The sequence below is a fragment of the Salmo salar genome, chromosome 03, assembly GCF_965601325.2.
Source record: "Salmo salar chromosome 03, fSalSal1, whole genome shotgun sequence".
NCBI classification, from domain to species: Eukaryota; Metazoa; Chordata; class Actinopteri; order Salmoniformes; family Salmonidae; genus Salmo; species Salmo salar.
In genome coordinates this window covers 38,879,891-38,897,964 of record NC_138293.1, presented here as the reverse complement: position 1 = coordinate 38,897,964, position 18,074 = coordinate 38,879,891, and the positions used below count along the sequence as shown (strand labels likewise).

The window sequence follows — 18,074 nt, the reverse complement described above, 5'->3', positions numbered from 1 at the left end:
GTTGGACGGTGTCCTCAGGTCTCTGCTGTTTGTTTGCTAGAGCACCCTCCGTATAGCTTGGAAAAAGGAAACCTTGGTAGCAGTAATCCCTCCGGGTAATTTTGGCCAAAATTTGTTTGTAGGTTTGGAGTTTTGATCTGGAGCGAAGGCCATGCTGTTAGGGGTAGCGTCCTGCATTTGTTCCTTGGCTTCCCTGAAGGAGCAAGGTCATCAACATAATGACATACCATTTAATCAAATAAAATACAAGTTTATTTGTTACATGCGCTGAATACAACAGGTGTAGGTAACAGGTGTTACCGTGAAATGCTTACGTACAAGCCCTTAGCCCTTAACCAACAATGCAGTCCAGGAAATAGAGTTAAGAAAATATTTATTAAATAAAGTAAAAAAAACAAAAAAAAACAATAACAATAAAAGAACAATAACGAGGCTATATACTTCCATGCACACTCTAGTCTAGCCACTACATCCACCCACAGAGAAGTACACACACACACCATGCTAAACATGCAAATGATAAAAGGCTAGAGGAATCAAAGGTTCTGCCACCCCTGTGGGCACTCTCAGTCATGAAAAAGGTTGCCTTGGGGTGGAGCTGACACACACACACACACACACACACACACCTAGCTACAGTGTGAAGTAGGAGCATCACATTGTACCTCCACAGCCACTTTCTATCTGTGGAATAGTCATTGGGTAGGAAGCAGCCAGTGTTTTGGTACTGTGTTATAATAGTTCACGCACGGCTGCTCTACAGAAGTGTAATTACCTCTGCAGTGTTATTAAGCTGTTTTATTACACACATTCACACTGCCCACCCTCCTGCCTGTCTGTCTTTCTGTCTGTCCACTCAACCAGGAGTCATAGGTTTTCCTCTCTCACAGAGAGGCCAAATGAAAACATGTAATGAATGCTCAATGTGTCTCAGATAGTGCAGCACACTTGTCAATGTGAATCACATCATATTTCCTCCCTTTCGAAAGGTTCAGGCCACTTGGGATGATGGTTGTACAGTACGTTGCCTCACCTACCTTTGTGGAATGTAGCCTAGTTTTTATATACATTTCTCAGACCTTCTGATAAATGACTAGAATGTACATCTCCACATGGCCTATCTTCCATATAGGCCTAGACTTACATTAAAACTTCTTCGGGTTTCGGTGTCCCTTCCACGGGATGGTTGAGCTAACGTAGGCTAATGCGATTAGCATGAGGTTGTAAGTAACAAGAACATTTCCCAGGACATAGGCATATCTGACATTGGCAGAAAGCTTAAATTCTTGTTAATCTAACTGCACTGTCCAATTTACAGTAGCTATCACAGTGAAAGAATACCATGCTATTGTTTGAGGAGAGTGCATCATTTTGAAAATGAAAAGTTATTAATAAACAAATTAGGCACATTTGGGCAGTCTTAATGCAACATTTTGAACAGAAATACAATGGTTCATTGGATCAGTCTAAAATTTTGCACATGCACTGCTGCCATCTAGTGGCCAAAATCAAAATTGCACCTGGGCTGGAATAATACATTATGGCTTTTCTCTTGCATTTCAAAGATGATGGTAGAAATTGTATATCTTTTACCAGATCGAATGTGTTATATTCTCCTAAATTCCTTTCCCATTTCCACAAACTTCAGTGTTTCCCTTCAAATGCTACCAAGAAATATGCATATCCTTGCTTCAGGGCCTGAGCTACAGGCAGTTAGATTTGGGTATATAATTTTAGGCGAAAATTGAATTAAAGGGGCGGATCCTTTTAACATGCAATCAAAATGCAAACAATACAGTTCAAATCATGTCATATGTTTTCCTTTCATTGCTGATGCTATGTGTCAGTGTGAATCCGTTCTCATCTTTCCCCCCCTGGCAACAGGTGCCGGGGGTAGAAGTGTAGGTAGAAGTGTATTTAAGCTGGCTCTGAAGGAATACAATGAAAGTTCATGTAACAGTCAGGTGGTTGATCTGAACACCATTCAACCCACACGTCCCTGCTCACTTCAACAGCGCCATGAGCTGACTTTTTTTATAGACAAAACAATCATGGCATGTATTATTATTATTATGCATTGTGTTTACATCTGTGTGACAGGCCAAACTTTGATCAGCTATAATCAATTCACTAAGAGAACAACAAACAAATCTGTTTGTTTGTGTGTGTGCGTGTGTTGTACGGTGGAGATTTGTCTGGCTCTCATGCGCTTATCTGACTCTCCTCAGGGTTCTATAAAACAATAAGCCCATTTAATGCAGCCCTTCATTTGTGTGCATGTGTGTCAGTATTAGCGTATATACGTTTATGTGTGTGTGTGTGTGTGTGTGTGTGTGTAGTGTGTGTGTGTGTGTGTGTGTGTGTGTGTGTGTGTGTGTGTGTGTGTGTGTGTGTGTGTGTGTGTGTGTGTGTGTGTGTGTGTGTGTGTGTGTGTGTGTGTGTGTGTGTGTATGTGTGTGCATTGTTCTATCTCTGTCATGTTTGTTTCCTGGCTGTTTACGATGAGTCTCTCCTCTCAGCTCCCAGATCGATGTCGGGTGAGGATATGAGAGTCAGTATTGATTGTAATTTCCTGCAGCGCTCATTCCAATCGCCTGCCTTATCACCAATCTAATTTCTATCTGCAGCGCAGTCAGTGATCCAAAAGAACCAGGGAATAACCAATAAATGAATAACAAATAAATGAATATTCTACCAAGGCATTCTCACTCCTGCATAGATAAACAGGGTTCTTGTATGGAGAGTTGACAATGACTCTCAAAGTGTGTGTGTGTGTGTGTGTGTGTGTGTGTGTGTGTGTGTGTGTGTGTGTGTGTGTGTGTGTGTGTGTGTGTGTGTGTGTGTGTGTGTGTGTGTGTGTGTGTGTGTGTGTGTGTGTAAGAATATATATCTCCACACAGATTGAATGAGTGTATAGGGAAAAGCAGGTGCCAAGTCCTAATCTAATGATTGGATGCTTGTGATTCAGGCTTTTATGTCGCCGGAGATTTGATGTTGTGTACTGATGGACGAGAAAGGAAACTAATATTTGGGATGCATTCAGCTGTATCCCACGTGGGACAGGATTCAAGTGTTTACTCCTCCTATCAGAGCAAGCATTAGAGTTAAGAGTTATGGTTGAGAATACAAATGTGATGATCATCTCTTTTCTCCAACTGGGGCCTAGTTATTTTCTCCCTCCCTTTTTATTATACCTCTCCTTCGGCCCCTCTCCCTCTCTACTCTTCTTTATCTCTCTCCTTCTACCCCTCTCATTATATACCTCTCTACATCTCCTCATTTCACTGCTATCTATCTATCTATCATCTATCTATCTATCTATCTATCTATCTATCTATCTATCTATCTATCTATCTATCTATCTATCTATCTATCTATCTATCTATCTATCTATCTATCTATCTATCTATCTATCTATCTATCTATCTATCTATCTATCTATCTATCTATCTATCTATCTATCTATCTATCTATCTATCTATCTATCTATCTATCTATCTATCTATCTATCTATCTATCTATCTATCTCTTCCTTTCTCCCCCTCTTTATCCTGTCATTCACCCTCCTCTCGCTCTGTGTGTCTTGTTCTGTTCAGTTAGACGTGGTAATAAGATGGAAAGCAGGTCTATTATACTGCCACTCAGCCTGGCATTAAGTACTTCTCTCCGGAGTGGCTATACTGCTGTGCAAAAGTGTGAATATTTGGGGCTCTGCCCTCTCTCTCTTTCCCTCCCTCCTTCCCTAGCCCTGTCGATCTAGTGCTGTGTTAAAGTGGATATGTGGCGTCCGTTTCAAAGTCCATCCTCAGCAAGTATAGCTGCCATGCACCCTTGCCCACGGTAAACACATCCTCTGTCTGTCACATAGGAAGCCGATGCCACACAACTATACTAAATTGAATTGGAGCAGTGAAGTTTAACTCAGACCTGGCCTGAGCTAAGGACATAATGACATTGACTTCACTGTATGGGACAAGGAGAGACAGTGTGCAGCTATTGTAACTCTACAGGCCCCATTTAGACAATGTACAAAAGCTCTGCTACTGTCACCCACCCACACCCTCTGAAAACCTCACTCCATTTCTCCACTTCAGGGGGGAAAGAATTCACACATTACTACTGCACAGCGTACACTATCATATCACACATTCCCAGTGTCCAGCGTTTAATATTGTACATTGATGGCAGCTCTGTCCTTGAGTTGTTCTTGTCTAATGCCGTTCTGTATTGTGTCATTCTGTATTATGTTTCATGTTTTGTGTGGACCCCAGGAAGAGTAGCTGCACCTTTTGCAACAGCTAATGGGGATCCTAATAAAATACCCAATACCAAACTCACGCTGTCTTCTATGTCTCTAAATAGAAACCTGTGGCCTAGTATAAGAGGTGTGTGTGTGTGTGTGTGTGTGTGTGTGTGTGTGTGTGTGTGTGTGTGTGTGTGTGTGTGTGTGTGTGTGTGTGTGTGTGTGTGTGTGTGTGTGTGTGTGCGTGTGTTAATGCGTTTGTTGTGAGGGGTCTTTTTGTCACAATCTTCCGTTCATAGTGAGCTCTCATATTTTCCTCTCCACCACCACAGCAGAGTTACTCTGTTAGTGATAGACCACAGGGTGGGGGGTGAAATAGTTTCGGAGGAAGAAGAGGAAGATGAAAGAGGGGGGGCTATCAGACCTAATGGTGTGGGTGGAACTTTCTCTTCCTATAAGGCCAGGGCTAAGAGATAACCGATCAGTCAGAACGGCTGGGCAGCACATGAAGACTTCTATACCTAAAGACTTTCAAATCTGAAAACTTCAACACCTGAAAATGAGGTTGAGTCTGGTGTTCTCCTCTCTGCTCTGTGTAGCCACATGGATGACCGGGGTCGATGCAAGTGAGTTCTTACCTCTTATTTTACGGCTGAGAGTGTGCGTGTCGACGGTGTACGTATGTAACGTGCAGCTCTGTGTAAACCAGTAATGTATTGCCATGTATAACCCTGTATAGGCTTTGGACCAGTCAACACTTGCTGTCTTAAGATGACTCAGAAAAGAATCTCTCCTAAGAAAGTAGTGGACTACACCGTACAGACTACAGCACTGTGTCCCATCAAAGTCATAGTGTGAGTACCCTATATTCATACTTCCTACAGTCACACTACACCGTAAAGATAAGAATTTGTCCTATTGAGAGTATCCTACAATGTCATACATAACCCCTGGTTTTACTTCACTAGCAATGTTGTCATCAGAAAAGGACAAAGTGAATAAAAAATAACCTCACCAGAGGAGACAATTGACCTCTTGATTTATCTACTTCCAGGTTACACACCATAGAAAGGAAGAAGATCTGTGGTGACCCAGGAAGTGATTGGGTAAGGAAGGCCATGGGAAAGGTGGACGAAACCAAGACAATCAAGAGAGAGGAGGAGGAGGGAAAGGAGGGCAAGACAGTGACCATGGCACCGGCAGTGCCACATAAGCAGAGAAAGGGACAAAAGAAGGGAGCCAAAAAGGGAAAGGGGAAAGGAGGGAAGAGGGGAGGAAAGAGAGAGGGAAGAGGGCGCAAGAGAACTGGTGTAACAAACCAATTGAGTAACTGAGCACAATTGATGTTAAGTCTAAATCCGTGGACTTCTGCCTCTAGGAGGAGAGCAAGAAAAATTGTTTTTGTAAAAGCAGTACAATGGCAAGGACATCTGCCTATGTTGGCATGTTGTAAATAAATACACATTTCAATGAGGACTGGACACAAAGTTGTTTTTTTACTCTCTGTGTCATTGATATATGGGACCAATGCTGTTTTAGTAAAATATTGAATAAAAAAATCATAGCACAGAACTTTTAAATCAAATTTTTATTCTTGCACTGGCTGCCACTAGCGCATGTTTGAGAAAGGTTCAGGCCACTTGGGATGATGGTGGTACAGTACGTTGCCTCACCTACCTTTGTGGAATGTAGCCTAGTTTTTATATACATTTCTCAGACCTTCTGATAAATGACTAGAATGTACATCTCCACATGGCCTATCTTTCCTATTGGCCTAGACTTACATTAACATGCAATCAAAATGCAAACAACACAGTTCAAATCATGTCATATGTTTTCCTTTCCTCGCTGATGTTATGTGTCAGTGTGAATCGTTTCTCATATTTCCCCCCTTTAAGGGATATAACATTACAATTGTATAGCTAATAGGCTTTGTGTTTGTAGATCGACTGAGGTGAATGAACCTACTGCAGCCAAGGTGATCATGGCTGGGTCAATTTTGCTTGTTTTTGCTCTTCTCCAAATACCATTTTAATGTTGTTTTAGTTGTATAGAAATGTTTTGAAAGTTGAAGCTCATTTACTGCATCCGCACCTCACTAAAAATCTAACCCTGGTTACTGCCCTGGCAACAGGTGCCGAGGGTAGAAATATGGGTAGAAGTGTATTTAAGCTGGCTCTGAAAGAATACACTGAAAGTGTATGTAAGTCAAGTGGTTGATCTGAATACCATATAACCCACATCCCTGCTCACTTCAACAGCGCTATGATAAATTAGTAGAATGTACATGTAAATAACATGCTTGTCTGTGTTAAAGTAAAATTTGTATCTATTGCCTACCCTGCTACCTCTTAAATTATCTTTTTATTTGTAATTTTCTTCTCAATATTGCATGTTTATGTTAAGTCAATAAAACGATATAATCATAACTTTTGTCCCCTGGTGGTCATGATGTATTTTAAGTCTTAACAACACAATAAGCCACTATCACATGACAGTTGTCCCATATGAATAACTTCTCAAAAACATGAAATATGAATCCAAATAATGACTTCATCTCCTTTCATTACACAGGGATGTAAACTGGCGAGGGCCCAAAAAGGTGACACTTTTGTTTTGCACTGAAACATGCAAAGAAAATCGCTGCAGGGGGAAATGCAGCTTTAAACTAATTAAACAACAAATAATATTATCTATTGTACATGATCAGTCTCTGTGTGTAAAATAAAAAGTGGTTAATGTGAACCTAACTCACAGCAGAATGTAAAGAAAGCAATCCAATGTTATTTGTTGCCTAGACTTTACTGCAAATGACACTCAAGTCTCGGGGAAAAAAACAATACACTAACATTGCAGCCATAATAATAGAACGCTTGTGACCACACACATCTAAATATCACACTTATGATTATTTTTTTTTAACTAGGCAAGTCAGTTGAGAACAAATTCTTATTTACAATGACGGCCTACGCTGGCCAAACCCGGACAATGCTGGGTCAATTGTGCACCACCCTATGGGACTCCCAGTCACAGCCAGTTGTGATACAGCCTGGATTTGAACCAGGGTGTCTGTAGTGATGCCTCCAGCATGGAGATGCAGTGCCCCAAACCACTGCGCCACTCGGGAGATAGCTTAAGAAGAAATAGAATGAAACAAACAGGCATTCAATTTTTGCTCTATTATAGTGGCCACTATAGTAGGGAAAGGGAAAGGGGGATACCTAGCCAGTTGAATGCATTCAACTGAAATGTGTCTTCCGCATTTAACCCAACCCCTCTGTATCAGAGTAGACATAGTTCAAGTGCACAAGGCTACAGGTGTGCAAAAATAACATTCACTGAGTAAAACATTTAATAATCCCCCCTCGCTCACACAAAGTGTTACTGTCAAGTTCAACTGGCCCGCAATGTACTGGCCCCCCATGGGAATCGAACCAACAACCCTGGCGTTGCACACACCATGCTCTACCAACTGAGCCACAGGGAAGGCACATATAGCTCACATATAGTAGTTAGTTAGTTGGCTAGTTAACTAGTTAACATTTCCAGTAAGCAACTTATAACGCATTATAACTTGAGGAACGACAAGGAGTCGTATAACATTACCAGTTAATACTATAGCGAATTGGTTAGGTTACTAACGTTAGCTCATCTGATTAAATCTGATCTTCTTCTGATAAAATTGTCTGACTTTATTCGCTGGCTAATTTTCACATCATACACTCAATTATTTGATCATTTAAGTTGGCTAATGTTGCTCAACATTTCTCTGGCTAGCTAACAGATAACTCGATCCGACTAGCAAGATACTTAACAATGCTAACAATACTTGTTCCAACACACTTTCTCCCTCACCTCAAACTTTCCAAATGCCAGTTGTTTTTCGGTTACAGCTCATGAAGTGAGCACCCAATGCGCAAAATCGTGGACTTCCCAATGCCCAAAACAGCACCCAATGTCACAGGAAGGCCAAAAAGATCCTCAAAGACATCAACCACCCGAGCCACAGCTAGGTTCACCCCGCTATCATCCAGAAGGTGAAGTCAGTACAGGTGCCCAGGGGTGTGAAGGTGAACGGCAAGGCACTGGAGCGATGAACTGCCCTTGCTGTCTCTGCCTGGCCGGCTCCCGTCTCTACACTGGGATTCTCTGCCTCTGACCCTATTACGGGGGCTGAGTCACTGGCTTACTAGTGCTCTTCCATGCCGTCCCTAGGAGGTGTGCGTGGTTTGAGTCATAGACGTGATCTTTCTGTCTGGTTTTGCGCCCCCTCTTGTTCGTGTGGTGGAGGAGATCTTCGTGGGCTATACTCAGTGTTGTCTCAGGGTAGTAAGTTGATGGTATGTTGATATCCCGCTAGTGGTGTGTGAGCTGTGCTTTGGCAAAGTGTGTGGGGTTATATCCTGCCTGGTTGGCCCTGTCCGGGGGTATCGTCGAACGGGGCCACAGTGTCCCCCGATCCACCCGTCTCAGTATCCAGTATCTATGCTGCAATAGTCTATGTGCCGGGGTGCTAGGGTAAGTCTGTTATATCTGATGTCCTGTGTGAATTTAAGTATGCTCCCTCTACTTCTCTCGTTCTCCCTGTCTCCCTCCCTCCCCTACCAGAGGACCTGAGCCCTAGGATCATGCCTCAGGACTACCTGGCCTGATGACTCCTGGCTGTCCCCAGTCCACCTGGTTGTGCTGCTGATCCAGTTTCAACTGTTCTGCTTGCGGCTAGGGAACCCTGACCTGTTCACCGGATGTGCTACCTTGTCCAGGACCTGCTGTTTTCGACTCTCTCTTTCTCTCTCTACCGCACCTGCTGTCTTGACCTCTGGATGCTCGGCTATGAAAAGCCAACTGACATTTACTCCTGAGGTGCTGCCCTGTTGCACCCTCTACAACCACTGTGATTATTATTATTTGACCCTGCTGGTCAGCTATGAATGTTTGAACATCTTGAAGATCAATCAATATTTATATATTTCTTAATTACATTATTACTTTTAGATTTGTGTGTATTGTTGTGAGTTGTTAGATACTACTGCACTGTTGAGGCTAGAAACACAAGCATTTCGCTACACCAGCAATAGCATCTGCCCCCCTTAATAGAAAGTTACTCAAGTAAAAGGGAGTCAGCCAGTAAAAAACGACTTGAGTAAAAGTCAATTAAAAAGTTCTGTCAATTGTTCAATTAAAATGTTCTGTCAAAAGTCAATTAAAAATGTATGGTTAGTCAGGGTCACACCAACACTCAGAAATGATTTACAAAATATGCATTTGTATTTAGTGAATACGCCAGGCCAGAGGCAGTAGAGATGACCATGTGTTCTCTTGATAAGTGCGTGAATTTGACAATTGTCCTGTCCTGCTAAGCATTCAAAATGTAACAAGTACTTTTGGTCAGGGAAAATGTATGGAGTAAAAAGTCTAATATTTTCTTTATGAATGTAGTGCAGTAAAAGTAAAAGTTATGAAAAATATAAATAGTAATGTACAGATATTCCCCAAAACTACTTAATCAGTACTTTGAAGTATTTTTACTTAAGTGCTTTACACCACTGGGTAGCTAAAGGTAAATTAAAAAAGTAATAGTGTGTTAATCGGAGTCTTCTAAATAATTGTGGTGTGTCTACCTTTTCACTGGAACTGAATCGTAGCATCGTATAACCAAAAACACCACTTCCTGTAGTCTAGAATCGAGTGTGTTGAAGAGTGTGTGTATAGTGCGTACATGCATGTCTTTATAAAGTCCCGGTTTCAACCACAGGTTACATGACTGGTAGTTTGTTCTCAGAAAAACAAAACAAATACAAATAAAACAAACAAAAAAATGGTGACAAACAGGATATGCATGATGAAGACAGACTGACAGATTAAAACCTTTTCTTTCAGAAGCATTTTTCATGAAAGATTATCTAGGCCTAACTGGTCAAAGCAAATCAGTAATCGATGACAGGGCCCGCGAGAGAATGTGTATAGCTGTTGTTTCAGCCACAGAGCTCTATCTTAGATAGAGATACAGTACAGCCTAGCTGATAATAAAATGCCACAGAAAATGTTTGCTCCTGTTCTAACAATGTCTTCTTCCTTAACCACTGAGTTGCTTTTTATTATTGCTGCCTCCGTCTCTGCTGATGATCCCTCCGTTATAACCTTTCTTTGGTCTCTATAGAAAAGATAGGAACATAGTTTTAATGCAGAAGTGTTTCCACCACTGTGGGTTTTGTCGATTTAACACATGTAACTTACCTAATGGTGGATAACATGTGTTAACCACATCTAGTGGGACCCTCTACTTCTGACACTGGTGAAGAAAGGAACAACAGTAGGAGTCCTAACCTTTCCCCTTCTGACTGACAGACCACAGAGAACCTCTCCATCACTTCTTACTGAACCACAGAGACTACACGCACACACACACGCACGCACACACCACACACACACACACACACGCACGCACGCACACACACACGCACGCACGCACGCACACACACACACACACACACACACACACACACACACACACACATACATACATACATACATACATACATACATACATACATACATACATACATACATACATACATACATACAGAGAGAGACACTAGACACACACACACACAAACACAGAATACTGGAACCTTTTCATTGCACAGGTAACGAGACAGGATAATGATGTCACTGATGATGACAACAAAGCAAAACCACAGATACAGGTACAGTACAAACCAATGACTCAGACTCCGAATCAGACTGCCTCTCATTCCTTTGGAGAACAAGACATTCCCATTCTCAAACAAACTCTTATGGGCTAATTGTAAAATAAAGGCATCACTTAAGAAATGCATTAAAGGGAGTCCTAATCATCGCTACCAGCAATGTAGTAGCAACAAGTGATTGTTTTCTAATCTCCCGCCAGAAGTGAGTGCTTTTATGTAAATGTTTTTCATTAATAATCAGAGTCAAAATGAAGGTACAGTTTGCTTTAACTGCCTTTCAAGACACCCAAGGAGGGTACTGTACACACATGAGGAATTATACAATACAATAATATGGTTATCCAAAGAAACTCATAGTTAGCAACATACTGTACATTGTGTGACTTACACACAACCATACACGTAATAGTATTCATAGTGCACAGAACGATGTGACTTTACAGAGGTGGAAACAGATATGGAGGTGTTAGTAAGCGGCTGTACAGACGGAAGGGGAAAATCCACTGTGACATACTAGAGCATTCACACACCTCAAACACTCATACCTACTCCACAGCAGCCAAGCCCCCAAAACCCCTTCGGTTAACAGAGATACAGCGTTAACTTTCTCTCTTCCCACATGTCGTAACCTATTTAACATCAACCACCACTGTTAGTGTACACCACGCGCTAACCAGTTGTTCCACAGGAGCTCCAGCCATGTTTTACTGTGTACACTGATACAGTTGAAACAAGATGGCCCCCATCTTAAGACCCCCTCCACAGCTTTCCCTCTTTCTTGGAGCCATTGAAATGGCTAATTCTAGAATGAGTCTAATTCTAGAAAGCACCGTCTGGTTCTGACTCTATGGTTGAAACACAGAGATCACTAGATGGCCATGCTAGACTGGACAATCGTGTCAACATGGTCAGATTTGATGAGCAGGTACTAGGTAGAGCTTGTTCTTTATCAATTAGGGTAAGAGGTCAAATTCAGGGTAAGGTTATAGTTCAGGTTTGGGGTTAAAAGCATTTGTGTAACATTTGTGTCTATCCATCTGTCCTTTCTTGCATGGCCTGATGTGACGATCATGGAACTTATGGGTCATATAGGTCATCAGTTGCGAAACAAAGTGATTAATATCCATAGCTAGAGGTCAGCAGAAAATGTCATCTTCAACAGCAATATCTGCTTTTCTTAACTTACCCCTCTTAATCGTTGGAATGGGTTGCTTTTATATAACTTTTTTCACTTATAATATTGTAAAGTGCTGCTCATCCATTACTAATGTCTAGCACGCACCTGGGTGATGCATGGCAGCCAATTTGCACCAGAACCCTCACCATATGTTGGCTATTACATTGGATGACAGAGGACAACAAATCGCCCATTTAAAACAATTATTTTATTAAGAAACATTATACATTGTTTAGCATACTGGCAAATAGCCAGCAAGTTAACACACAATCACAATCATCAAATTCACTGTGGAAGTAAATTAGATGTAATAATTTATAAATATATAAAGATATTCATTAAAGTTACATAAATGTTATAATAGCTGCATATTTAAAATATTCTAACATTCAAAGTCAATAGTCTGATGTACTATGAACTGGAAAAGTCTATGTCCTTCTACGTCTTGTGGTGTGTTGTTGACCATTGAGAAGCAATTTTGGGGTTGTGAGCTGAAAATGTTGTTTTGTGAGGGTTGTTGTTGGCTGGTTGTGCGACAGTGGTGGTTGTAGTAGAAGTAGTAGTTGAGCTGATGTGATGTTTTTGCAGTGTGTGAGACTTGTTCTTCTCCATCAGGTACTGCATGGTTTTCTGTGCCCAGGGGTTGGAAGTATCAGAGCAGATTCGTTTGCCCTTCACTGTGACAAACCTGGGGAAAGAACAGGTTTAAAAAAACAATTAGACCAGTCACAACAGATACACGCTCAAAACCGTCATGCTTTCTATGAACCAACTGTCCATCTGAGTATAATGCATTATAAATGCATTCATATACTGCATTCACAACAGCTGAAAGTAAGGGATAATCAATGGAAAATGAACAATGTGAAAAGTGTGTTCCACGACCTGCTAGCAGAGTGGAACTAACCTTCCACAGTTGCATTATTTTCCAGAGAAAGCATAGAGCCCCGAGTTGATTATGCTTTTTATACCATGGCTATAATTGAACACATTTGCCGCTAGAGATGTGTTCATTTGCAGGTAAAAATGTGCTCAACATCCACTGAAGTAGCTAGCAAGTTTACTCGATAGCTACTGTAGTTGCCTTGGTAGTCAAACAAACAGACTTGCTAGTTTAGCAAACCAAACCATCAGTCCTAGCTTGCTATTCCTAAAATCGAATTCAACAATGCCAATGATGTTTATGAGCACTTACATCACTGCCTTTATGTTACACATGGCTGTGTCCTGTAGGTAGTAGGAAACGATCAGGTTACGCCGCACTGTAGTGCCTTTAAGCTCCAAACAGCAGGAGGTTACCGATCCACCGGCTACAAGAGAGAGAAGAGTTGTATTATCATGTTCATCATCACCGTCATCCATTTCCACTATACTTATAAAGCATGACATTATTTTCGTCACCATGCATTTCCATCATCATCAATTTGCTTCCTATGCTAAGAACAAACATCTTAAGTGGACTCTAACACTGTCTAATCAAATGCACGATCATAGAAAACACACACACCTTGAGCAGAAGTAGTGGACATCAGTAGAGCGGTGGCGAAGAGAAGCAGGAGAGGGAGGAGGGCCTTCATTCTGCCTATGTCACTGACACGGAGTCTGCAGTCAAATGTGTCACGTTCACCAGAACTGTAGCTCTTTTAAAGGCCACAAACCTCATACGCAGCGACCCAGCATACACGTATGCAAATACTTTTCCTACACTCAGAGAGCATCACAGATGGGTTTCCTCCCACAGACCCCCTAACCATGAGGACTGTCTCCCCCACTGTCACTTTCTCATCACTGGTGACAGAGCAGGGTTCCATAGTGGTGGTGAGTGACACTAAAGCCATAGAATTCTAGTTCTATGACTGTAGTACTGAGAGGCTGGTTTAATGCATGGCTATGTGGACACATAGAGGGAAGCCCAGTGTTTTGGTAAGAAATGGCCTGATAACATGCACGACTGTCTCTCAGTATTAGTGTTAGTGAGACGGTTTAATAAAAGGCCCATGTAGCATTTGAGGCTAACCACAAGATAGGTTGAGAATGCAAGGGAGGACATTTTCAGAGGCGTCACATCCAAATGGAAAATGTGGCTTGAGTGGGACGTAAAACAATTCATACGCTAACCCTGACTAACTGTGCATACTGTACTATTCACACAGTAGTGGCAGTAATGTGGCAGACACTGTTAAAATGGAGACTTCAACCTGTCACTGTGTGAGAGTGAGTCAGTTACCACAAGGGTAAAATGAGAAGTTGTCAATTACCTTTTCTTTTTATATCAAAGGTTTGCAGCAGTAAAAATACCTGTAGAATCAATTAATATCAAGCCAAACACATTACTTGTATAATGTATTTATCTTAAACTGATTTAGAAACAGTTTACTAGGTAATAAATGCATAAATAAATAAAAAATAAATCAAATAAGTAAATAAGCATGTTAGTGTTTGTCATGCAAATACTGTTTATGTCCAGTTTGAACAATTCAAGACTGATCTGTAGGATGGCAATGATATTTCCTCCAAATATTCTGCTTGGCCATACAAATACTATGAAGATAGTCCAACTCCTATTATGATGTTATGCACCATGGTGACCATCACTTTGAAGGTAAACTGACAAGGAAAACCCCTAGTCATATTATCTGAAAGTAATGCTTATCACTGACCAGATGATTCATTGGTTATTGTTAGAGATGTGTTTTCTGTTGCTGTAGGTTCTGAGGTAAAGTTTTACCTGATGAATGGAGCAAATCATCTCTCCAACCACAGATAATTCAGACCTCTCTGTTCCACTTACACAAAAAAACACACATGCATGCACACACACACACACACACACACACACACACACACACACACACACACACACACACACACCGTTCCACTGGTTATGATATTTCTGTGGTCACATGGTCTTTAGACCCCTGAAAGTCCCCTTAACGTTCTTGGGACATTGTGTCATGGCCCCCTGGAGGTTTTTGACACGTGATGGTCCCAGGTGCCCCAAACGATTATAAGTGAAGTAATTGAATGGTATGGGGGTTATAAGGTAACTGTTATACTGTTCAGCTAAAATAGTGTAAAATCTTCAATCAATGACTATATGATTGCATTTGACATGATCACTTCGCACTGACTTTTCAATATGACCCCACATGGGTTTGAATTTACAACCTCTGGACTTGGGGTGTGCCGAACTTCCTGCTGGGCCACCAAAATCTGTCAAATTTCAGAAGTCCCCTACACATTCATCAGTGGTTCACCAATCAGAGCCTTAATGGGCTTGGCAACAGTAAACAGGGACGATGTGTAATGAAACTAGGGTGCGTGTGCCCTGGGTAAAATGTCCGTTTGTTTGTTGGTAGAACATTTCTTTGCGACCATTGGGTGACGTCCCCGGGACAAACCGGGAACTAGACAAAAACCTCCAGGGGACCATGACACAACATCCCAAGAACGTTCAGGCGCCCTCCAGGGGACCATGACACAACGTCCCAAGAACGTCCTAAAAACGTCATCGGGGACATTCCCGGGACCAACCCGAGAACTAGACAAAACAATCAAGGGACCATGACACAACGTCCTGACGACTTTAGGCGACTATTACGTGAGTGACATCACCGGGTCGTCTTAATGACTCATTTTTGTTTGCAGGGGTCATATCTGACAGTAATTGTTATCACTGACCAGATGAATCATTGGTTATTATTAGAGATGTGTTTTCTGTTGCTGTGGGTTCTGAGTCAGGTTTTTATCTGATGAGTGGAGCTACTATTCTCTGATTATTCACAAACACGCATGCTCTTTCCACTGGTTTATGATGTGTTATGAAGTGTTCTTAACTCAGGGCCTAGGTGTGACATGGTAAGAACAGAAAGGTGATGTGGGCTGAGGGAGGGACAGGAAGAGAGTGAGAGAGGTGAAGAAAAGACAGGGGCTTACGAGAAAGGAAGTAGGGGTAGTGTTGGTGGTCAACTCAGTCATTCCATCATTGTTTGCATGAAATAAGTAGCAACACAACGACTGTACAGTAACAAGGATTTAAAGTTGCTGCAGACAGAGATTGATTTTTTGTCCTATTCGTAGGGTTCATGCAAATAAGGCAGACACCGTAATACAGTGTAGACAGTTTAAATATAAGTGGCCAAGCATGTATGCATGCATCTGTGCAAAAGACAGAGGAAGAGAGCGAGAGAGTGAGAGAAAGAGAGAGAGAAAAAAGAGAAAAGAGAGAGAGACAGAGAGAAAGAGAGAAAGAAAGAGTGAAAGAAAGTAAGACAGAGAGAGAGAGAAAGAGAAAGAGCAGAGAGCAGATGTGTAGTCTAACCACAAACGTACTGTAGGTGAGATAAGTGTGTAGGAGAGACTGGAACTCTGTAGTCCGTTATCACAGCCCATGTGTTCAAAAATACACACTGCATGTTGCCCACACACACACACAGACTTCTGTTCCAAGCCCGGGGGTTGCTCTCCGGCTGAGAGACAAAGAGAGTATAGCCTCTGGGCTAGTCTATGTTAATGTGCCACCAGGTTATATGAGCTAAGTCATATTTAACATACTGTTCTGTCTGTATAGGGATTCCTATGGTGGGAGAGACATTGGGACACTCTGACCATCACTTCCCCTCTCTCTCTGTTGTCCTTCCCTCCCTCACATTTTTGTATGCAAATGAATGGGTAAGCATGGAGATAGTCATTTCCAAACTAGTTCTCTTTAAGCCATGTTCTGGGCTGGGATAGGCCTATCTACAGATAACTTCAACTCCTAGCCAATCTGGACACTGAAAGTAATAAAGGTTTGATGAAAGGTTGCACATAATAGTCAGAAAAGGGCAGAGAAGTAAATAACACAACCAGGGTTGGGCTTAATTCCACAAATGCAATTCGAGTTCAATTCCACCTCACTGTAAATTCCATTTAATTCAATTCATATTCCTGGTCAGTCTCTGAATTCCGAGATGATTCAATTCCTCCCAATTACAATGTTAGGTGCATTCCAATAATTAAATTCCCAATTCAATTCCCCAACAATTTCACAAATTCCAATTCCTTGAGCCATTCAGGCTTATCATGTCACTGTTAGCTATACTGGCAATATATAAATCCACGTAAAAATGACTTAAAACAAGTCACGCAGTCCATTTTTTTTTATACTAGGTGGAATTTGACATGGAATTGGAATTGACCTCAACCCCGGACCGAAATAGACAGACATCAATTAAATAATAATATAATAATAATCATCATCATCATAATATTATAATATACGCAATTTAGCACATGATTTTAGCCAAAGCGACGTCATGTGTGCATATAATTTTACGTACGAGTGGTCCAAGAAATCAAACTCACAATCCTGGTGTTGCAAGCGCTATCATGATCTACCAACTGAGCTGCAGGTCAACATACTTTCCATGACACAGCACTAGATATGATACATCATCATCAGTCATTAATAAAGGCTTTTCTAGAGCTCTGACTGTAGAGTGGGTTAGAGGTCAGGTCAGATGGATGCTACATACTAAACTCAGCAAAAAAAGAAACTTCCCTTTTTCAGGACCTTTTCTATCAAAGACAATTCATAAAAATCCAAATAACTTCACAGATCTTCATCGCAAAGGGTTTAAACACTGTTTCCCATGCTTGTTCAATGAACCATAAACAATTAATGAACATGCACCTGTGGAACGGTCGTTAAGACACTAACAGCTTACAGACGGTAGGCAATTAAGGTCACAGGTATGAAAACTAGAGGTCGACCGATTAATCGGAATGGCCGATTAATTAGGGCCGATTTCAAGTTTTCATAACAATCGGTAATCGGTATTTTTGGGCACCGATTTGCCGATTTAAAAAAAAATGTAAAAACATTTTTTTTTAGGACCTTTATTTAATTAGGCAATCAGTTAAGAACACATTCTTATTTTCAATGACGGCCTTGGAATGGTGG

At 41.4% G+C, this 18,074-nt stretch overlaps 2 protein-coding genes across 2 annotated transcripts; one reads left to right on the top strand and one right to left on the bottom strand.

Annotated features, from left to right (window-relative positions):
• The first annotated feature begins 4,662 nt into the window (after nucleotides 1-4,662).
• LOC106600445 (C-C motif chemokine 2) lies at nucleotides 4,663-5,586 on the top strand. The gene is made up of 3 exons (XM_014191805.3): nucleotides 4,663-4,869; nucleotides 4,983-5,097; nucleotides 5,298-5,586. The coding sequence occupies exons 1-3, from the start codon at nucleotides 4,803-4,805 to the stop codon at nucleotides 5,575-5,577; spliced, it is 462 nt and encodes a 153-aa protein (XP_014047280.1). The 5' UTR covers nucleotides 4,663-4,802; the 3' UTR covers nucleotides 5,578-5,586.
• A 6,733-nt stretch (nucleotides 5,587-12,319) lies between these two features.
• LOC106600446 (C-C motif chemokine 4-like) lies at nucleotides 12,320-13,765 on the bottom strand. Its single transcript, XM_014191806.3, has 3 exons — nucleotides 13,638-13,765; nucleotides 13,326-13,440; nucleotides 12,320-12,818 (listed from the first exon to the last, which is right to left on the bottom strand). The coding sequence occupies exons 1-3, from the start codon at nucleotides 13,705-13,707 to the stop codon at nucleotides 12,569-12,571; spliced, it is 435 nt and encodes a 144-aa protein (XP_014047281.1). The 5' UTR covers nucleotides 13,708-13,765; the 3' UTR covers nucleotides 12,320-12,568.
• Nucleotides 13,766-18,074: the final 4,309 nt, after the last annotated feature.

Excerpts from the sequence above, each read along its gene's own strand:
- LOC106600445 (XM_014191805.3), top strand. The coding sequence starts at position 4,803 with ATGAGGTTGAGTCTGGTGTTCTCCTCTCTGCTCTGTGTAGCCACATGG. Across the intron at positions 4,870-4,982 it reads GATGACCGGGGTCGATGCAA|GCTTTGGACCAGTCAACACT; the intron begins GTGAGTTCTTAC and ends AACCCTGTATAG. Across the intron at positions 5,098-5,297 it reads TGTCCCATCAAAGTCATAGT|GTTACACACCATAGAAAGGA; the intron begins GTGAGTACCCTA and ends ATCTACTTCCAG.
- LOC106600446 (XM_014191806.3), bottom strand. The coding sequence starts at position 13,707 with ATGAAGGCCCTCCTCCCTCTCCTGCTTCTCTTCGCCACCGCTCTACTG. Across the intron at positions 13,441-13,637 it reads GTCCACTACTTCTGCTCAAG|CCGGTGGATCGGTAACCTCC; the intron begins GTGTGTGTGTTT and ends TCTCTCTTGTAG. Across the intron at positions 12,819-13,325 it reads TGTAACATAAAGGCAGTGAT|GTTTGTCACAGTGAAGGGCA; the intron begins GTAAGTGCTCAT and ends TTCTTTCCCCAG.